Source organism: Physella acuta, unplaced genomic scaffold, assembly GCF_028476545.2.
Source record: "Physella acuta isolate Inbredline_101_S28 unplaced genomic scaffold, ASM2847654v3 ptg000541l, whole genome shotgun sequence".
In the NCBI taxonomy this organism is placed as follows: domain Eukaryota; kingdom Metazoa; phylum Mollusca; class Gastropoda; family Physidae; genus Physella; species Physella acuta.
In genome coordinates this window covers 187,236-202,652 of record NW_026732060.1, presented here as the reverse complement: position 1 = coordinate 202,652, position 15,417 = coordinate 187,236, and the positions used below count along the sequence as shown (strand labels likewise).

Below are 15,417 nucleotides of genomic sequence, written 5' to 3'. Positions count from 1 at the left end.
CTCCCAAACAGATTGTATCACCTACACACCCAGACCGTAACACCTACACATCAAACAGACCGTATCACACACAATCCCAGGCAAACCGTATCTCCTTCACTCCTTGACTTTTTATATTATATAAAAAATGTATATATATATATATATATATATATATATATATATATATATATATATATATATATATATGTATATATATATATATGTATATATATAACATATATATATATATATATATTATATATATATATATATATATATATATATATATATATATATATATATATATATATATATATATATATTAATGTTATTATATAATATATATATGTAATATAATATATTAGTTATATCTATATATATAATTCTCTTCTTGGAGATCATATAAAACACCAAGCTATAAAGCGCGCCTTGCAGTCCCCTCTCTTCCTCTCTAGGCATATCGCAACCACCCCCACCCCCACATGGTCTGGTGAGCTGAGGTTCACGCTAAATGTTTACTATCGTAGAGCCTGGTTTATTGACGCCTATTAGGGGCAGATAGTTTAGTTTGAAACTATTTTAAACTTAGGGGGGGGGGGAATAACTAAGAGGAGGGGGGTTGGGAGAAAGGAGGGTTTTAGTGTTTTAAAGCAAATATTTTCAGTGACAGCATTGGTACTTTCGAATTCACAAATTATGAATTACTGAAAAATAGAAAATAAACAAATAATTTTCAGACACAATTAGAATTTTTGTAAAAGTTGATACATTTTAAAATCTTTTTTTGATGAACAAGCCGATAATTATCGCTTTGAGTTTGAAAAATGAAAATTGTTTTACAGCACCTTCAATATTGTTTTTTTTTTAATCATTAATTTAGATGATAAGGGGACGGCGTGGTCGAGTCGGTAAAGCTCATGGCTGCTAAACCGGAAAGTCTCGACTTCGAACCCTCGGGCAGATGTGGCTCGTTAGCTGGGGACAGCCACTCTTCTAGGAGAGACAACTCCAAAATTAAACAACTGCTGCCTTGTAGTTTGTTCTTGGTTGGACAAAGGCTATGGAAGCAAATCCAAAAAGAAAAGCAGGCTGAAATCGGAGTCAATGGCCTCAATGGCGCATAACTAGTTGACACGTAACGCTTAATTGTGTTGGTGGTGTGGTCGAGTCGGCAAAAAAGCTCATGGTTGATAAATTCGAACAAAAAAGCCTCGAGTTCAAACCCACTGGCAGATAAATCTCGATCCCCTTCAACACTAATAATTAAGAACGAAGAAGAAGAAGAAGGAGATGATAAGCACTTTAGATATTTAACACTATAACGATGAAGTCTTTTTATTTTCTTTTATATCTTTGTAATTTGCTGTCTGCTACATAGTCTACATACATACAGAATTGAACTTTGTATATAAGATTATAGATCAACTTATAGTATAAGTCTTATACTTAATACTTATTTTATAAATTTTCTATGCTAACTACGTGATTCTCTGTAAGATCTTTAGATTTTGATAGTATTAAGTATTAAGTTTATATAAATAAGAATAATCTAGATCTAGACTATCTAGTATTTTTATGTTTAATACATTATTAAACTAATGTTACATCTTAATAATGTGAGCATAACATTCATAAAAAAAAATAAGCCAACTATAATGAAAAGGGATACAAACGAATTTTTAAATCCTAAATCGAACTGAAAATATTCCCCTGTTCGCCATTTTGTTTAACTTGATCACCTGGTCCGTATTTATCGTGGATAACAAATGTTATGACTTTCATCGTTTTACTCTCCCTGGCCACTTCAGTTCAGTTCAAGGTAGGGTTGAGGGCGGTTTTATTAAATATTTAATTTGATATAATTATTCAAAATTATTTTCAACGGCTTATGGTCAATACAAAGATATGAAAATGAGTGTAATCGATGGTTCCCAAACGGCTTTAATTTTTTTAAATGTAGCTATAATTTTATCGATTGCCATATTTTAATTTTTTTTTTAAATTTAGTATGATTACACAGACTTTTCCTACCTACTGTGCAATGCTCCATAACAAGGGGTTACTAATCTTAATATGTTGCTCCAAATTTAACAGTTAATTCCCTTACATCAATTTCTTTCGACTTCAAGAAAAATATAAGAAAGAGATCTCCACACATACTTCTTTTTACATAATAAATTCGAGATTCCCTTTACTACTTCTAAATGAAAGCGGAAACCATACCACAACAGCATAGTTTTGTAAAAGACAATCTTGACCAAATTGGTTTGTTTTGATGTGGTCAGATAGTTATTTAGGCCCTACAGATGATTTGTTGTTGTAATGAGTGACATTAAAAAAAATCGCTTTTGTTCTATTTATGTAAAGACTTTATCCATAAGTACTTTTTCATATATTTATGGGTAATATGTACGACTTTGTTTAAGTATAATGTAAAAACAAATATGTAAAATACAATAACACACCTCAGAGATAGGAGTTGTGTAGTTAACTATATACTATATTGATTTCACTTTACTTCACTCGAATAAAAAACTCATCGGAGCTATTGATGCACCTCCTCATTAAATAGAATTGGAAATAAAACTTCAGTCAAGGAGAATTACTCAATATATTTCCTGCAACTTGATATACACTGCCAGATTACACTATCGCGACAAAACATTCTAACATTGTATGTTTGATTTTCTACAATTGAATGTTTTACATAAATTATTTGCCCAGATTATGTTATAACAAATATACAAATCATGCAAACATTTAAAAAAAAAATTTACACCAGGAAATGATGACTCCGAAATCTGATAGTAAATTGATTAATTGCGTCTTGAAATCAAGATGTAAGACCTGGACAGTACATTGTGAAGATGTTGCCCATGTATCAGGTCCCCTCTCCATACAGCTGATATTCCCAATGGAATATGTAAAAATAAAATATTTATTTTGGTAAACAGGTTCATCTTCTCACTAGGGAAGGCAGGGCGAATAGGCGTCGTTATGCTGATGTGTTCTCGTAGTTGTTTCTCTCCAAGCTAGACAGTAGACAGTAGACAGTAATGTTTCCTTTAGACATTTTTTTCTGTAGTATAACTTGAAGTTTTTCGCATGTATGCACAAAGAACAGATGTATTTTTGTGTTTAACATGTCAGAGGTTATGTTGTGGGGGTCAGAGTTCACCTAACCAAGTCTTTGAGCACTGAGTGCGATTCACGCTGGGCAGTGTCTCCTGGTCGAAGTGGTAGCACGTCTGACTCTGCTTGAGGGATTAGGCGATTAGTTAGGCTCTCGGAACCCGTCAAGACAGGAAGCTCTGTATTCATAATAACACTATTCATGTATGATATTTTTACTATTATTAAAGTAATATAGTTCCAAACCAAAATCCGATGGAAATAAGGTAGGCAGAGTTTCTTCCAAGCATCTCTTTAGGGGGGCTCCCCCCCCCCCCCCTGAAGAAAGTCTACCGCCCACCCGAACGATATGGAATTTATATAGTAAAAATATACTTTTACTAGTGTCCGCCCACCCCCCCCCCCCCCCCCCGAAAATATCAAGCCCCCCCCCCCCCCCCCCCCCCGGAGAAAAAGTCTGGAAGAAACACTGAAGACAGGCCTAAAATTAAAACTACACAACTCTAATACTGTTTTCTTATTCAAGTACATACGCATCTAAAAAGTACATTTCAGTAAAAGGTTAAATCAGTCCAGAGGAGATTAATCAAAACAGTTTACGTCACAGAAGCAATCAGCAGTCGTTTTTAAAAATTGACCATCTGTCCCTTTCGCTGGCGTATAATCGTTAACACCCGGTGGAGAAGAGATAAAAAGTGTAACATCAGACCAGTGGAGCTTTAGTACCTCTCAACTCTGCTGTGACGAGTAAGTAAATGTTGATGTTCGGTTCTCATAAGTCTTCTATACCTAGGATAAGACAACAAAATAAATCACAATGATAATTTAACATCATCAAAATAAGGTTGATTCAAAATATGAAACAATTCAATACGTGTTAGTTAATAAAACATTGTATATATAATGTATAATTATGGTGCACGCAATATTGGTAAATCATTCAAATAAATTAAAAGCATTATTAACGCGTTTTTTTTATTTGAAGAGATTATTTTTACATTTACATTTGGGTACGTTTCTTTTACTTTAGTTTTCAATAATAATGACGTTTATTTAATACGTTTAATACAGTGCATCAAAAGTCTCCCCGTATACATTTAGTATTTTAAAGTTAACACAGATGTTTTTGATTAAGTTTCAAACCCTTTCAGAATTATTTATAAAAAGGACGATAATCCAAAACAGCTTTCTCCGTTCAATTAATTAATTAATTAATTATGCCCTAAATAAATATAATAAACAAGCCAGTAATTATTATCTATTATCATTATGTATAATTTATAAATAAGGTAATTTGCTCGCATACTGTCATCCCAGATGTATAGGGATGAAAATGGTCAAAGTGTAGAGCCCAAATACATGTTCATTTTCTTATTATTAATTCATGTAAAATCCTGTTATTACAAAAGTACGTAAAATTGCTATTTCAAAACTTTTAAAATGAATGTATATGGAACTGCGTGACCTAACCGGTAGAGCGCTACGCTTCTAACTTTAATTCTTGAATCCGAATCCAGGTTCAACGTCCATGAGTCTACCCAGCTCTAACGGGTACCTAATTCATTTTAGTGAAAGTAAAGGCGGGTGACCAAAGTGCTGACCACAATATCCCTTCACATGCAGAGGTCAAGTAAAATATGAACTCTACTTCATCTGCCCAATGGATCGTTTCGTCTAAAGAAGATTTTTTTTTTAAAAACAAGAATGTATGTTGAAGCTCTAAAAGTAAAATATATCGTGCCACATAATATAATTTCCACAGACGTGAGCCTGCCAAGACTCAAACATGTCCATCCTATACGCACTCCTGGTCTGCCTACCAGCCTTGACATTGGCGCAGCAATTCCACATCTACCCTTACGACCAAAATGCAGCAACAGGATTCAGCCATGCTGATTTCAACCATGATGGCGTCTTCGACAGAAGCGAACTAGACCATATTTTCAGGGTAATTTTAAAATTTATTTTCCGATAGCAATTTCAAAAACATTAATTTATAAAATGCCTTTTCAAAAGCAGGTTATTAATTTAACATCATATTGAGGGAAATATAACAATACTCGGATTGTTACTTTTAATACTTTTCTTCTTTTGTGTTATTGCATTACAGGTCCCTATATACTATAATATAATTTTATCATCATTTTCATCATTATTCACGTGTACCCTTTCTGGAGACTAGGGACGCAACCACACCTTTTCATAGTGCTCAGTTTTTGGTGATTTCCCTACTGTGGGTCTATCACATGCCGGCTGTTTCTGCTTCACTTATAACTGATCTTTGCCAAGTTTGTTTTACCTACCTACATTATCCTTTCCAATATAATGCCTGTATAGCAATATTGTTTATTTGTTTTCTTAAAATGTATCAAATCCATCCACATTTTGCTTTTGTATTTCTTTGCCTATTTAATTTTGCACTGTTTTTCCCCCATAGCTCGGTGTTTTGTTATTTATCTCAGGCAACTTGATGTTTCATTTGCATTCGATTAAGAAATTTTGAAATTTATTGATATTAGTTTGTTTTACTTTCCATAAAGGAGAACATAAGTCACAGCACTTTAGAAGTTCAGGGTGTGTGGTGAAGGTTGAATGTGTATATGACCTTGCTGATTGGTCCATTATTTACCTCAGGACATGGACACTAACCAAGACGGGTCTAATGTTTTACCTAATGTGTCCATTATTTACCTCGGGACACCAACCACAACGGTTCTAATGTTTACCTAATAGGTCAATTAATTTTCATCAGGACATCGACGCCAACCGCGATGGCTCCGTCTCCTTCCGCGAGTACAGCGATAGCGTCAACTACCACGGCCACGACGCCCACACCACCCACGTCCTTCACGCCATGTTCGACGCCTATGACGTCAACAACGATGACGTGGTCAACCATCACGATTTCGACCTGTTCTTTTCACTGGCTGACAATAACGGAGACAACCTTCTAGAAAGAAACGAGTTCATTCAGTACGTTCTCAATCACCACACTTTACAGCCCTCTCCGACAGTGCTCCTTCAATATATATATATATATATATATATATATATATATATATATATATATATATATATATATATATATATATATATATATATATATATATATATATAATTTGATCTATCTAACCGTATACACACACACACATATATATATATATATATATATATATATATATATATATATATATATATATATATATGTATGTATGTATGTATGTATGTATATAAATAATTTGATCTATCTAACCATATATATATATATATATATATATATATATATATATATATTTATATATATATATATATATATATATATATATATATATATATATATATTGTATATATTTATATATATATACGGTTAGATAGTTTAAATTGTATTTCATAATAATGAAAAGTACTCTACAATTTATTTAGCTATGTCGCCACCATTTTCGAGATTGCAGACAACGCTTAATCTTTGCTGAGCAGGACAAGTCAAGTAAGCCATGTAAAACCAAGTAAAATTCACCGTGTCTACGGATGTAGTTATAATGATGTTAACAAGTAATTAAAATATTTTCAAACAATTGTTTTCTTTTTTTTTTTTGTACCAAAACATTGTTTACAAATAACACATATTATTGTTACCAGCCAGGGGGGGGGGATAAATAATAAAGTGTAATTTATTGGGTTGTCGTCTTTTCATGCTCTTCGGTGAGCGAATTTTAACTGTGTTCTATGTCAAGTGACATGGGATTATGGGTAGTTCGTGTCTGTGGCTGTGTCAGTCAGACCCAAGTCTGCTGTGGACACGAAGGGTGATGTTTCCTATAGGTAGATCATGCAGACCTAATGAAGGGCTACAGTTGCTGTGTTCTACACTGTTTTTGTGTGTTCTAATGTCCTCTACAGTATATTTCGTCATCAGTAGTTTGTCTACATTTTTCTATTTTGTTTCTACTGTTCTACTGTGCTGCATCGCCGTTTATGGCTTGATGTTAGTGTCAATAAAGCCAGTAGTTGACAGCACCAGCGTCGTTTTATTGTGTGCTTTATCTCAGGGTCAGCCCTTTTAAACACAACACCTCAGTGGGTAATAAGCATCCCCATTGAGTGAGTGTTACACAAAATTAATGTAATACTTCAGTTTTCATTATCTGTAAATCACACCTTTCTGTGTTTGTTGTTTTTTTTTTTCTATGCGGTAGACAAAAAACCAGTTTAAAATATTTTATGGCTATATACATTATAAACAACGAGCTGACCCGCGACGTAGGATACGCCGCTATTTAGTTTAATTCCTATTTTTCAGTAATTCAAAATTTGTGAATTCGACACTACCAATGCTGCGACTGAAAATGTTTTGCTTTAAAAGACTATCAGTAGCTTGTTAAGGACGATTATCCTCCCCCTCCTCCCCCCCCCCCCCCCCCCCCCGCCTTGTGAAAGCAGCCGTCCGTGACGACAGTTTACAGACGACAATGAAAAAATCAATCATAACTTATATCCCCCCTTAGTTTCAAATTGTTTAAAAACTGATTTATCTGTCCCTAATAACTGCCACTTCTATTGTAAACATTAGTGGTCAAACACAGCTCACCTGACAGGTGAGAATGAGGGTGGTGGCTAAGCTGCGTGGTGTTTTCTATGGTCTCCATGGAGAGAATTATATATGTAGATGTTATATTGAATTTGAATAAAACGAAACGCTAGATCATCACACTTTTAAATCCCGAAATATTCCATTTACAAGGCTAAAAAATCTCAAAACACTCCAGATCACCTTTGAGAGTCATCACCTTAATACATCTTACGGGTCGGCGTGGTCGAGTCGGTAAAGCTCATGGTTGCTAAACCGAAAACTCTCGAGTTCGAACCCCCGGGCAGATGAGGCTCGTTAGCTGGGGACAGCCACTCTTCTAGGAGAGACAACTCCAAAATTAAACAACTGCTGCCTTGTAGTTTGTTCTTGGTTGGACAAAGGCTATGGAAGCAAATCCAAAAAGAAAAGCAGGCTGAAATCGGAGTCAATGGCCTCAATGGCGCATAACCAGTTGACACGTAACACTTAATTGTGTTGGAGGCGTGGTCGAGTCGGCAAAAAGCTCATGATTGATATATTTGAACAAAGTCTCGAGTTCAAAACGCACTGGCAGATAATTCTCGATCCCCTTCAACACTAATAATTAAGAACGAAGAAGAAGAAGAATACATCTTTATTAAAAACTTCTGCCTTAAAACATACAATATTTTCTTTGGGGTGGGGGGTAGGGGCTTGGTCAAGAAAAAAACACATTGACATTGTATGGCGGGGAAGACGGCCGAGTGGTGGAAAACGGATGTGCGGACTTTTGATCACAGGTGCTTTGACCATAGGGGGTTTGACCACAGGTGTTTTCTCAGCACAGGGTCTTTGATCACAGGCGGTTTGTCAACGGGTGTTTGATCACAAGTGCTGTGTCCGGCTTTGATCACTGGTGTTTTGTCCACATAGGTTTTTTTATCTCAGGTGGTTTGTCCAATGCTATCCATATATGGTAAGGATTTATTTTAAAAATTGCTAAATTATATTTTAAATTGCGACATGATGCAATAATATGTTAAATCATCATGTATAAATACAAGTCATCTAAACCACTCTATGAGAAGCGATACCAGATGCTGCACGAAAAAGTACAACGTCCTGTCCAGACATATGGTCAAACAGATGTACTGACATATTTGCGTGCTATAGCCCATCTGTCATTTAGTTAACCATTTAAAGTATTACTTCTTTGACTATATTGTTGGCAAGTTTTTTATCATTTTTTATCCTTTATATATGTTATGTATTTTCAAGTACATCTACATTATTTATTTGTGAAACTTGTTATATGTCGAATTATTTGTTCTTGACTTTTTTAAATACATGTTAATTTCTATTGACTTACTCTCATGAAACATGTATAAAATTGTATCATAAATTTAAGTTAAATAACAGTTTATAATTTATTTTTAAAAATCTATATATTATGTTTAACCCCCCTCTGTGGTCAAAGCCCCTATGGTCGAACCCCCTATGGTTAAAGCCCGTCTGTGGTCAAAGCCCCGCTGCGGACAAACCACCTATGGCCAAAGCCCATCTGTGGTCAAACCCCCTATGGACAAAGCCCCTATGGCCAAACAAAGCTCCGCTGTGGTCAAACCACCTATGGTCAAACCCCCTATGGTCAAAGCCCCTATGGCCAAACAAAGCTCCGTTGTTGTCAAACCCCCTATGGTCAAACCCCCATATGGTCAAAGCACCTATGGTCAAACACCTAGGACCGGAAAACGAATCCTTTTCCCTCGCTCGTTCAAGATAAAGTAATGTCATTTTATCTCAGGCGCCTCGACTTTCACGGCGTTCGGAAAGGCTAAGACACTGCAAGTTGGTGGGTTGTCAGAGCTGAGATGAAATGCTAGAGTTTCAGACATGACACGCTAAACGAAGCATGGCGGAATATAAGACTTTATTCAACTTACAACGAAATACGAGTGTTGGTCAGAGTGCTAAAGTCTATAAGACTCACCATTCTTAAAAGACCATGTATGATTGTGTGAATCCTCGCTGGGCTGGCAGTAGATTCTTGCCGTGGCCGGAAAAAAATCCACGAGGGAGCAGCGTCAAGACGTCTGTCTCATATCAGATATTGTAGTCTCAGCCTTAGTGGATGGGAGTGACTAGAGTAGCAACAGTCATTGCGTGGCCTAAGCGTGAGCAACTCGGTCAGTAAGGCTCTTTAGGAAAATGTATAATTTTTATTTCCATCATTAAATTGAAATGTTTCTCGCCGCGCAACACTTCGAACATCAAATTTTTATCAATTTTTATGCTCTACATGCCTCAGATGCTGATCTCGAGTTCGTATAAAATCATGAACATCCAAACCAAACAAGCTCTTGTAATATACTAGATGACCCTTGTTATCCCTTAGATAACGAACTATCGTTAGTAAGTCAAACAAAAACACTTTCTCACTCGAGAAATGCCCCATATCATCACATAACAATATCAGCACATTCCTCTCACAAGATGAGTAAGGTACACACGGGCGATTCCGCTCCCTGCTTATTTTATAATGGTTAAGAAATAGTGTATTACCACTACCACAATATGGTATAGGGTATATACTTGCACATGATAAATTTATACGATGGTTAAAAAATAGAGAGAGAATTTACAAAAAACAATAAATTAGTTTTTAGATGTTTTACTTTATTTACGAAAATAAAACAAAATGGGACGATTCCACAACATAAATTTTGTAAAAAAAAAAAAGCTAATTTGAAAATTCTGGAAAACTTTTTTAGAGCAGACACTCTTCATCACTGGAAGAAAAGAATGCCCATTTACCCATTTAGGACTTTTCACCCTTGTCTTATATATATATATATATATATATATATATATATATATATATATATATATATATATATATATATATATATATATATATATATATATATATATATATATATATATATGTGTGTGTGTGTCTTTGAGTGTGTGTGTGTGAGTGTGTGTGTTGTGTTTTTTTTTGTTAGGATGAGGGTGAGTGTGACAGACGATATTCCCTACTTGAGAAACTGCCTTCAGGTATTGACAAAAGTGTTGTAAGCGAAAGGGCCATGGCTTGTGTTAATGATAAAATAATTCTCAACTAATTTACTACCCCAAGTATGATATGCTACAGAATGATACGTTTCAATAATGCATTGAACAAAACGACTCCCGAAAATATAATTAGGCCTTCTTACAACAGGGTTTTCGACAATTGTGCAATGCTCCATAGCAAGGGATACTAATCTTAATATGTTGCTCCAAATTTAACAGTTATTTCCCTTACTTCGATTTCTTTCGATTTCAAGAAAAAATTTAAGACTCCACACATACTTCTTTTTACATAATAAATTCGCGATTCCGTTTACTATTTCTTAATGAAAGCGGTAACCATACAACAACATCATAGTTTTGTAAAAGTCAACCTTGACCAAATTGTTTTGTTTTAACGTGGTCAGATATAGGCCCTACCAATTATTTGTTGTTGTAATGAGTGAAATTTTTAAAAAATCGCTTTTGTTCTATTTATGTAAAGACTTTATCCATAAGTATTTTTTATATATATTTATGGCTAATATGTACGACTTTGTATAATGTAAAAAAAAGTAAAATACAGTAACATGCCTCAGATATCCTTTCATAGGAGTTGTGTGGTTAACTTTATACACCATTGAGTACACTTTTCTTCACTCGAATAAAAAAAAAACTCATCGGAGCTATTGATGCACCTGTTCATTAAATAGAAGTGGAAAGAAAAATTCAGTCAAGGAGAATTACTCAATATATTTCCTGCAACTTGATATACACTGCCAGATTACACTATCGCGACAAAACATTCTAACATTGTATGTTGGATTTTCTACAAGGGAATGTTTTACATAAATTATTTGCCCAGATTATGTTATAACAAATATACAAATCATGCAAACATTTAAAAAATATTTTACACCAGGAAATGATGACTCCTAAATCTGATAGTCAATTGATTAATTGCGACTTGAAATCAAGATGTAAGACCAGGACAGTAAATTGTGAAGATCAGTGTTTCTTCCAGACTTTTTTCTCCGGGGGGGGGGGGGGGCACTTGAAATTTTCGGGGGGGGGGGGGGGGAGGGGTGGGTAGAATTTTTTTCGGGGGGGGGGATGCCTCCTGGAAGAAACTCTGGTGAAGATGTTGCCCATGTATCAGGTCCCCTCTCCATACAGCTGATGTTCCCAATGGAGTATGCAAAAAAGAAAATATTTATTTTGGTAAACCGGTTAATCTTCTTACTAGAGAAGTCAGGGAGAATAGGCGCCGTTATACTGATGTGTTCTCGTAGTTGTTTCTTGCCAGGCTAGACAGTAATGTTTCCCTTAGACATTTTTTCTGTATTTTAACTTGAAATTTTTCGCATGTATGCACAAAGAACATATGTATTGTTGTGTTTAACATGTCAGAGGTCATGTTGTGGGGGTCAGAGTTCACCTATCCAAGTCTTTGAGCACTGAGTGCGATATATGCTGGGCAGTGTCTCCTGGTCGAAGTGGTAGCACGTCTGACTCTGCTTGAGGGATTAGGCGATTAGTTAGGCTCTCGGATCCTGTCCAGACAGAAATCTCGGTATTCATAATAACACTATTCATGTATGATATTTTTACTATTATTAAAGTAATATAGTTCTAAACCAAAATTTGATGGAAAAATTAAGACTACATAACTCTAAATCTGTTTTCTTATTCAAGTACATACGCATCTAAAAAGTACATTGACGTTACATTAGCAATCAGCATTTGTTGCTTTTTTTTGGAGTTGGAAAAAGTTTTTTTTTTAAATTGACCATCTGTCCCTTTCGCTGGCGTATAATCGTTAGCGTCCGGCGGAGAAGAGATAAAAAGTTTAACATCAGACCAGTGGAGCTTTAGTACCTCTCAACTCTGCTGTGACGAGTAAGTAAATGTCTCATAAGTCTTCTATACCTAGGATAAGACAACAAAATAAATCACAATGATAATTTAACATAAACAAAATAAGGTTGATTCAAAATAAGAAACAATTCAATACGTATTAGTTAATAAAACATTGTATATATAATGTATAATTATGGTGCACGCAATATTGGTAAATCATTCAAATAAATTAAAAGTATTATTAACTCGGTTTTTTTTTTAATTTGAAGAGATTATTTTTACATTTACATTTTGGTACGTTTCTTTTTACTTTATTTTTCAATAATAATGACGTTTATTTACAACGTTCAGTGCATCAAAAGTCAAAATTCTCCCTATATACATTTAGTTTTTCAAAGTTAGCACAGATGTTTTTAATTAAGTTTCAAACCCTTTCAGAAATTAATTTTTAAAATGACGATAGTCCAAAACAGCTTCCTCCATTCGATTAATTAATTAATTAATTATGCCCTAAATAAATATAATGGAGATCTAGCTAAACTTCTCTATAAAAGTTAAATGTCAACAATTTTTAAAAGAACAGGGGTATCCATTCTTTTTCTATACCTTTTATTTCGCTATAAATATTTTATACAAAAGCATTGAAACAAGCCAATAATTATTAGCTATTATCATTATGTATAATTTATAAATAAGGTATTTCGCTCATATAATATGTCATCCCAGATGTATGGGAATGAAAATGGTAAAAGTATAGAGTCCAAATACATGTTTATTTTCTTATTTTTAATTCATGTAAAAATCCTGTTATTACAAAGGTACGTAAAATGGATATTTCTAAACTTGTTACATGAATGTATATGTGACGGCGTGACCGAAACGGTAGAGGGCGAGGCTACTAACCCTAATTCTCGAGTGCGAATCCAGATCCAAGTCAGTTGAACGTCCCTAAGTACACCCAGTTCTGATGGGTACCTAACTCGTGTTAGGGAAAATATAGGCGGCTGGGCAAAGTGCTGACCACAATTTCCCTTCACATGCCTAGGTCAAGCAAAATATAAACTCTGCCTCATCTGCCAATGGATAGTTAGGTCTAAAGAGGATTCTTTTTTAAAAAACATAAATGTATGTTTAAGCTCCGAAAGTAAAATATATTGTGTCATGTATCATGATTTCCACAGACGTGACCCCGCCAAGACTCAAACATGTCCATCCTATACGCACTCCTGGTCTGTCTACCAGCCTTGACATTGGCGCAGCAATTCCACCTTTACCCTTACGACCAAACAGCAGCAACAGGATTCACTCATGTTGATTTCAACCATGATGGCGTCTTCGACAGAAACGAGCTAGACCATATTTTCAGGGTATTTTTTAAAATTTATTTTCAAATTACAATTTCAAAAACACTAATTTTTTAAATACAATTTCAAAAACATTGATTTATTAATTTCAACATAATATTTGTGGATATATAACAATATTCGGATTGTTACTTTCATATAATACTTTTTTTCTTTTATGTTAATGCATTACACGTCCCTATATACATTGTTTTGTGTTGGGATTTTGCTCAGGCCACCTGAGTTTCAATTTGCACCCTTTTACTAAATTAATTCTGAAGTTTGTTGCTATTAGTTTGTTTTAGTCTCCATAAAGGATAACATAATTCGCGGCGCTTTTGACCTTCAGGGTGTGTGGGAGGTGTCGAGCGTGTATATGGACGTGCTGATAGGTCCATTATTTTCCTCAGACATCGACACTAACAACAACGGTTCTAATGTTTTACCTAATGGGTCCATTAATTTCCCCCAGGACATCCACACCAACCACGACGGTTCTAATGTTTTACCTAATGGGTCCATTCATTTCCTAAAGACACCAACCACGACGGTTCTAATGTTTTACCTAATGGGTCCATTAATTTCCTCAGGACATCGACACCAACCGTGATGGCTCTGTCTCCTTCCACGAGTACACCGAGAGCGTCAACGTCCACGGCCACGACCCCCACACCACCCACGTCCTCCACGCCATGTTCGACGCATATGACGTCAACAACGATGGTGTGGTCAACCATCACGATTACGACCTGTTCTTCTCCCTGGCTGACGGTAACGCGGACAACCTTCTAGAAAGAAACGAGTTCATTCAGTACGTTCTTTCTCCACACTTCCCAGCCCTCTCCGACAGTGCTTCTTCCATATATATATATATATATATATATATATATATATATATATATATATATATATATATATATATATATATATATATATATATATATCCTATACGGTTAGATAGTTTAAATTATATTTCATAATAATGAAAAGTAAAATAACATGCTTTCTTATCCGTACTCTACCATTTATTTAGCTATGTCGCCACCATTTTCGAGATTGCAGACAACGCCTAAAGCTTTGCTGAACAGGACAAGTCGTTTAGACCATGTAAAACCACGTAAAATTCAACGTGTCTACGGATGTAGTTATAATTATAAGTAATTAAAATATTTTGAAACAATTGTTTTCTTGATTTTTTTTTATTTTGTACTAAAACATTGTATAAAAATGAATATAATACTTCAGTGTTCATTATCGGTAAATAAAGACACTTCTCTGTGTGTTTTTTTTAATGTGGCGTAGAAAAAAAAACACTTAAAATATTTTATGGCTATATACATTATAAACAATTATATATTACATTTGAACCAAACGAAACGTTAGATTATCACACTTTTAAATCCCGAAATATTTTATTTACAACGCTAAAAACTCTCAAAAACTCCAGATCACTTCTGAGAGTCATCACCTTAATACATATTTATCAAAAACTTCTGTCTT

The 15,417-nt window shown here is 34.7% G+C and overlaps 2 protein-coding genes across 2 annotated transcripts; both read left to right on the top strand.

Annotated features, from left to right (window-relative positions):
* Nucleotides 1–3,770: 3,770 nt before the first annotated feature.
* Nucleotides 3,771–6,689, top strand: LOC131945958 (uncharacterized). The gene is made up of 4 exons (XM_059306592.1): nucleotides 3,771–3,861; nucleotides 4,877–5,062; nucleotides 5,867–6,087; nucleotides 6,538–6,689. The coding sequence occupies exons 2-4, from the start codon at nucleotides 4,901–4,903 to the stop codon at nucleotides 6,575–6,577; spliced, it is 423 nt and encodes a 140-aa protein (XP_059162575.1). The 5' UTR covers nucleotides 3,771–3,861; nucleotides 4,877–4,900; the 3' UTR covers nucleotides 6,578–6,689.
* Nucleotides 6,690–12,520: 5,831 nt separating this feature from the next.
* Nucleotides 12,521–15,055, top strand: LOC131945957 (calcineurin subunit B type 2-like). Its single transcript, XM_059306591.1, has 4 exons — nucleotides 12,521–12,613; nucleotides 13,756–13,941; nucleotides 14,508–14,728; nucleotides 14,951–15,055. The coding sequence occupies exons 2-4, from the start codon at nucleotides 13,780–13,782 to the stop codon at nucleotides 14,988–14,990; spliced, it is 423 nt and encodes a 140-aa protein (XP_059162574.1). The 5' UTR covers nucleotides 12,521–12,613; nucleotides 13,756–13,779; the 3' UTR covers nucleotides 14,991–15,055.
* Nucleotides 15,056–15,417: the final 362 nt, after the last annotated feature.

Bases quoted from the DNA above. Each gene is read 5' to 3' on its own strand.
- LOC131945958 (XM_059306592.1), top strand. From the start codon at position 4,901: ATGTCCATCCTATACGCACTCCTGGTCTGCCTACCAGCCTTGACATTG. The intron at 5,063-5,866 runs GTAATTTTAAAA...AATTTTCATCAG, and splicing joins AACTAGACCATATTTTCAGG to GACATCGACGCCAACCGCGA. The intron at 6,088-6,537 runs GTACGTTCTCAA...CAATTTATTTAG, and splicing joins GAAAGAAACGAGTTCATTCA to CTATGTCGCCACCATTTTCG.
- LOC131945957 (XM_059306591.1), top strand. From the start codon at position 13,780: ATGTCCATCCTATACGCACTCCTGGTCTGTCTACCAGCCTTGACATTG. The intron at 13,942-14,507 runs GTATTTTTTAAA...TAATTTCCTCAG, and splicing joins AGCTAGACCATATTTTCAGG to GACATCGACACCAACCGTGA. The intron at 14,729-14,950 runs GTACGTTCTTTC...CCATTTATTTAG, and splicing joins GAAAGAAACGAGTTCATTCA to CTATGTCGCCACCATTTTCG.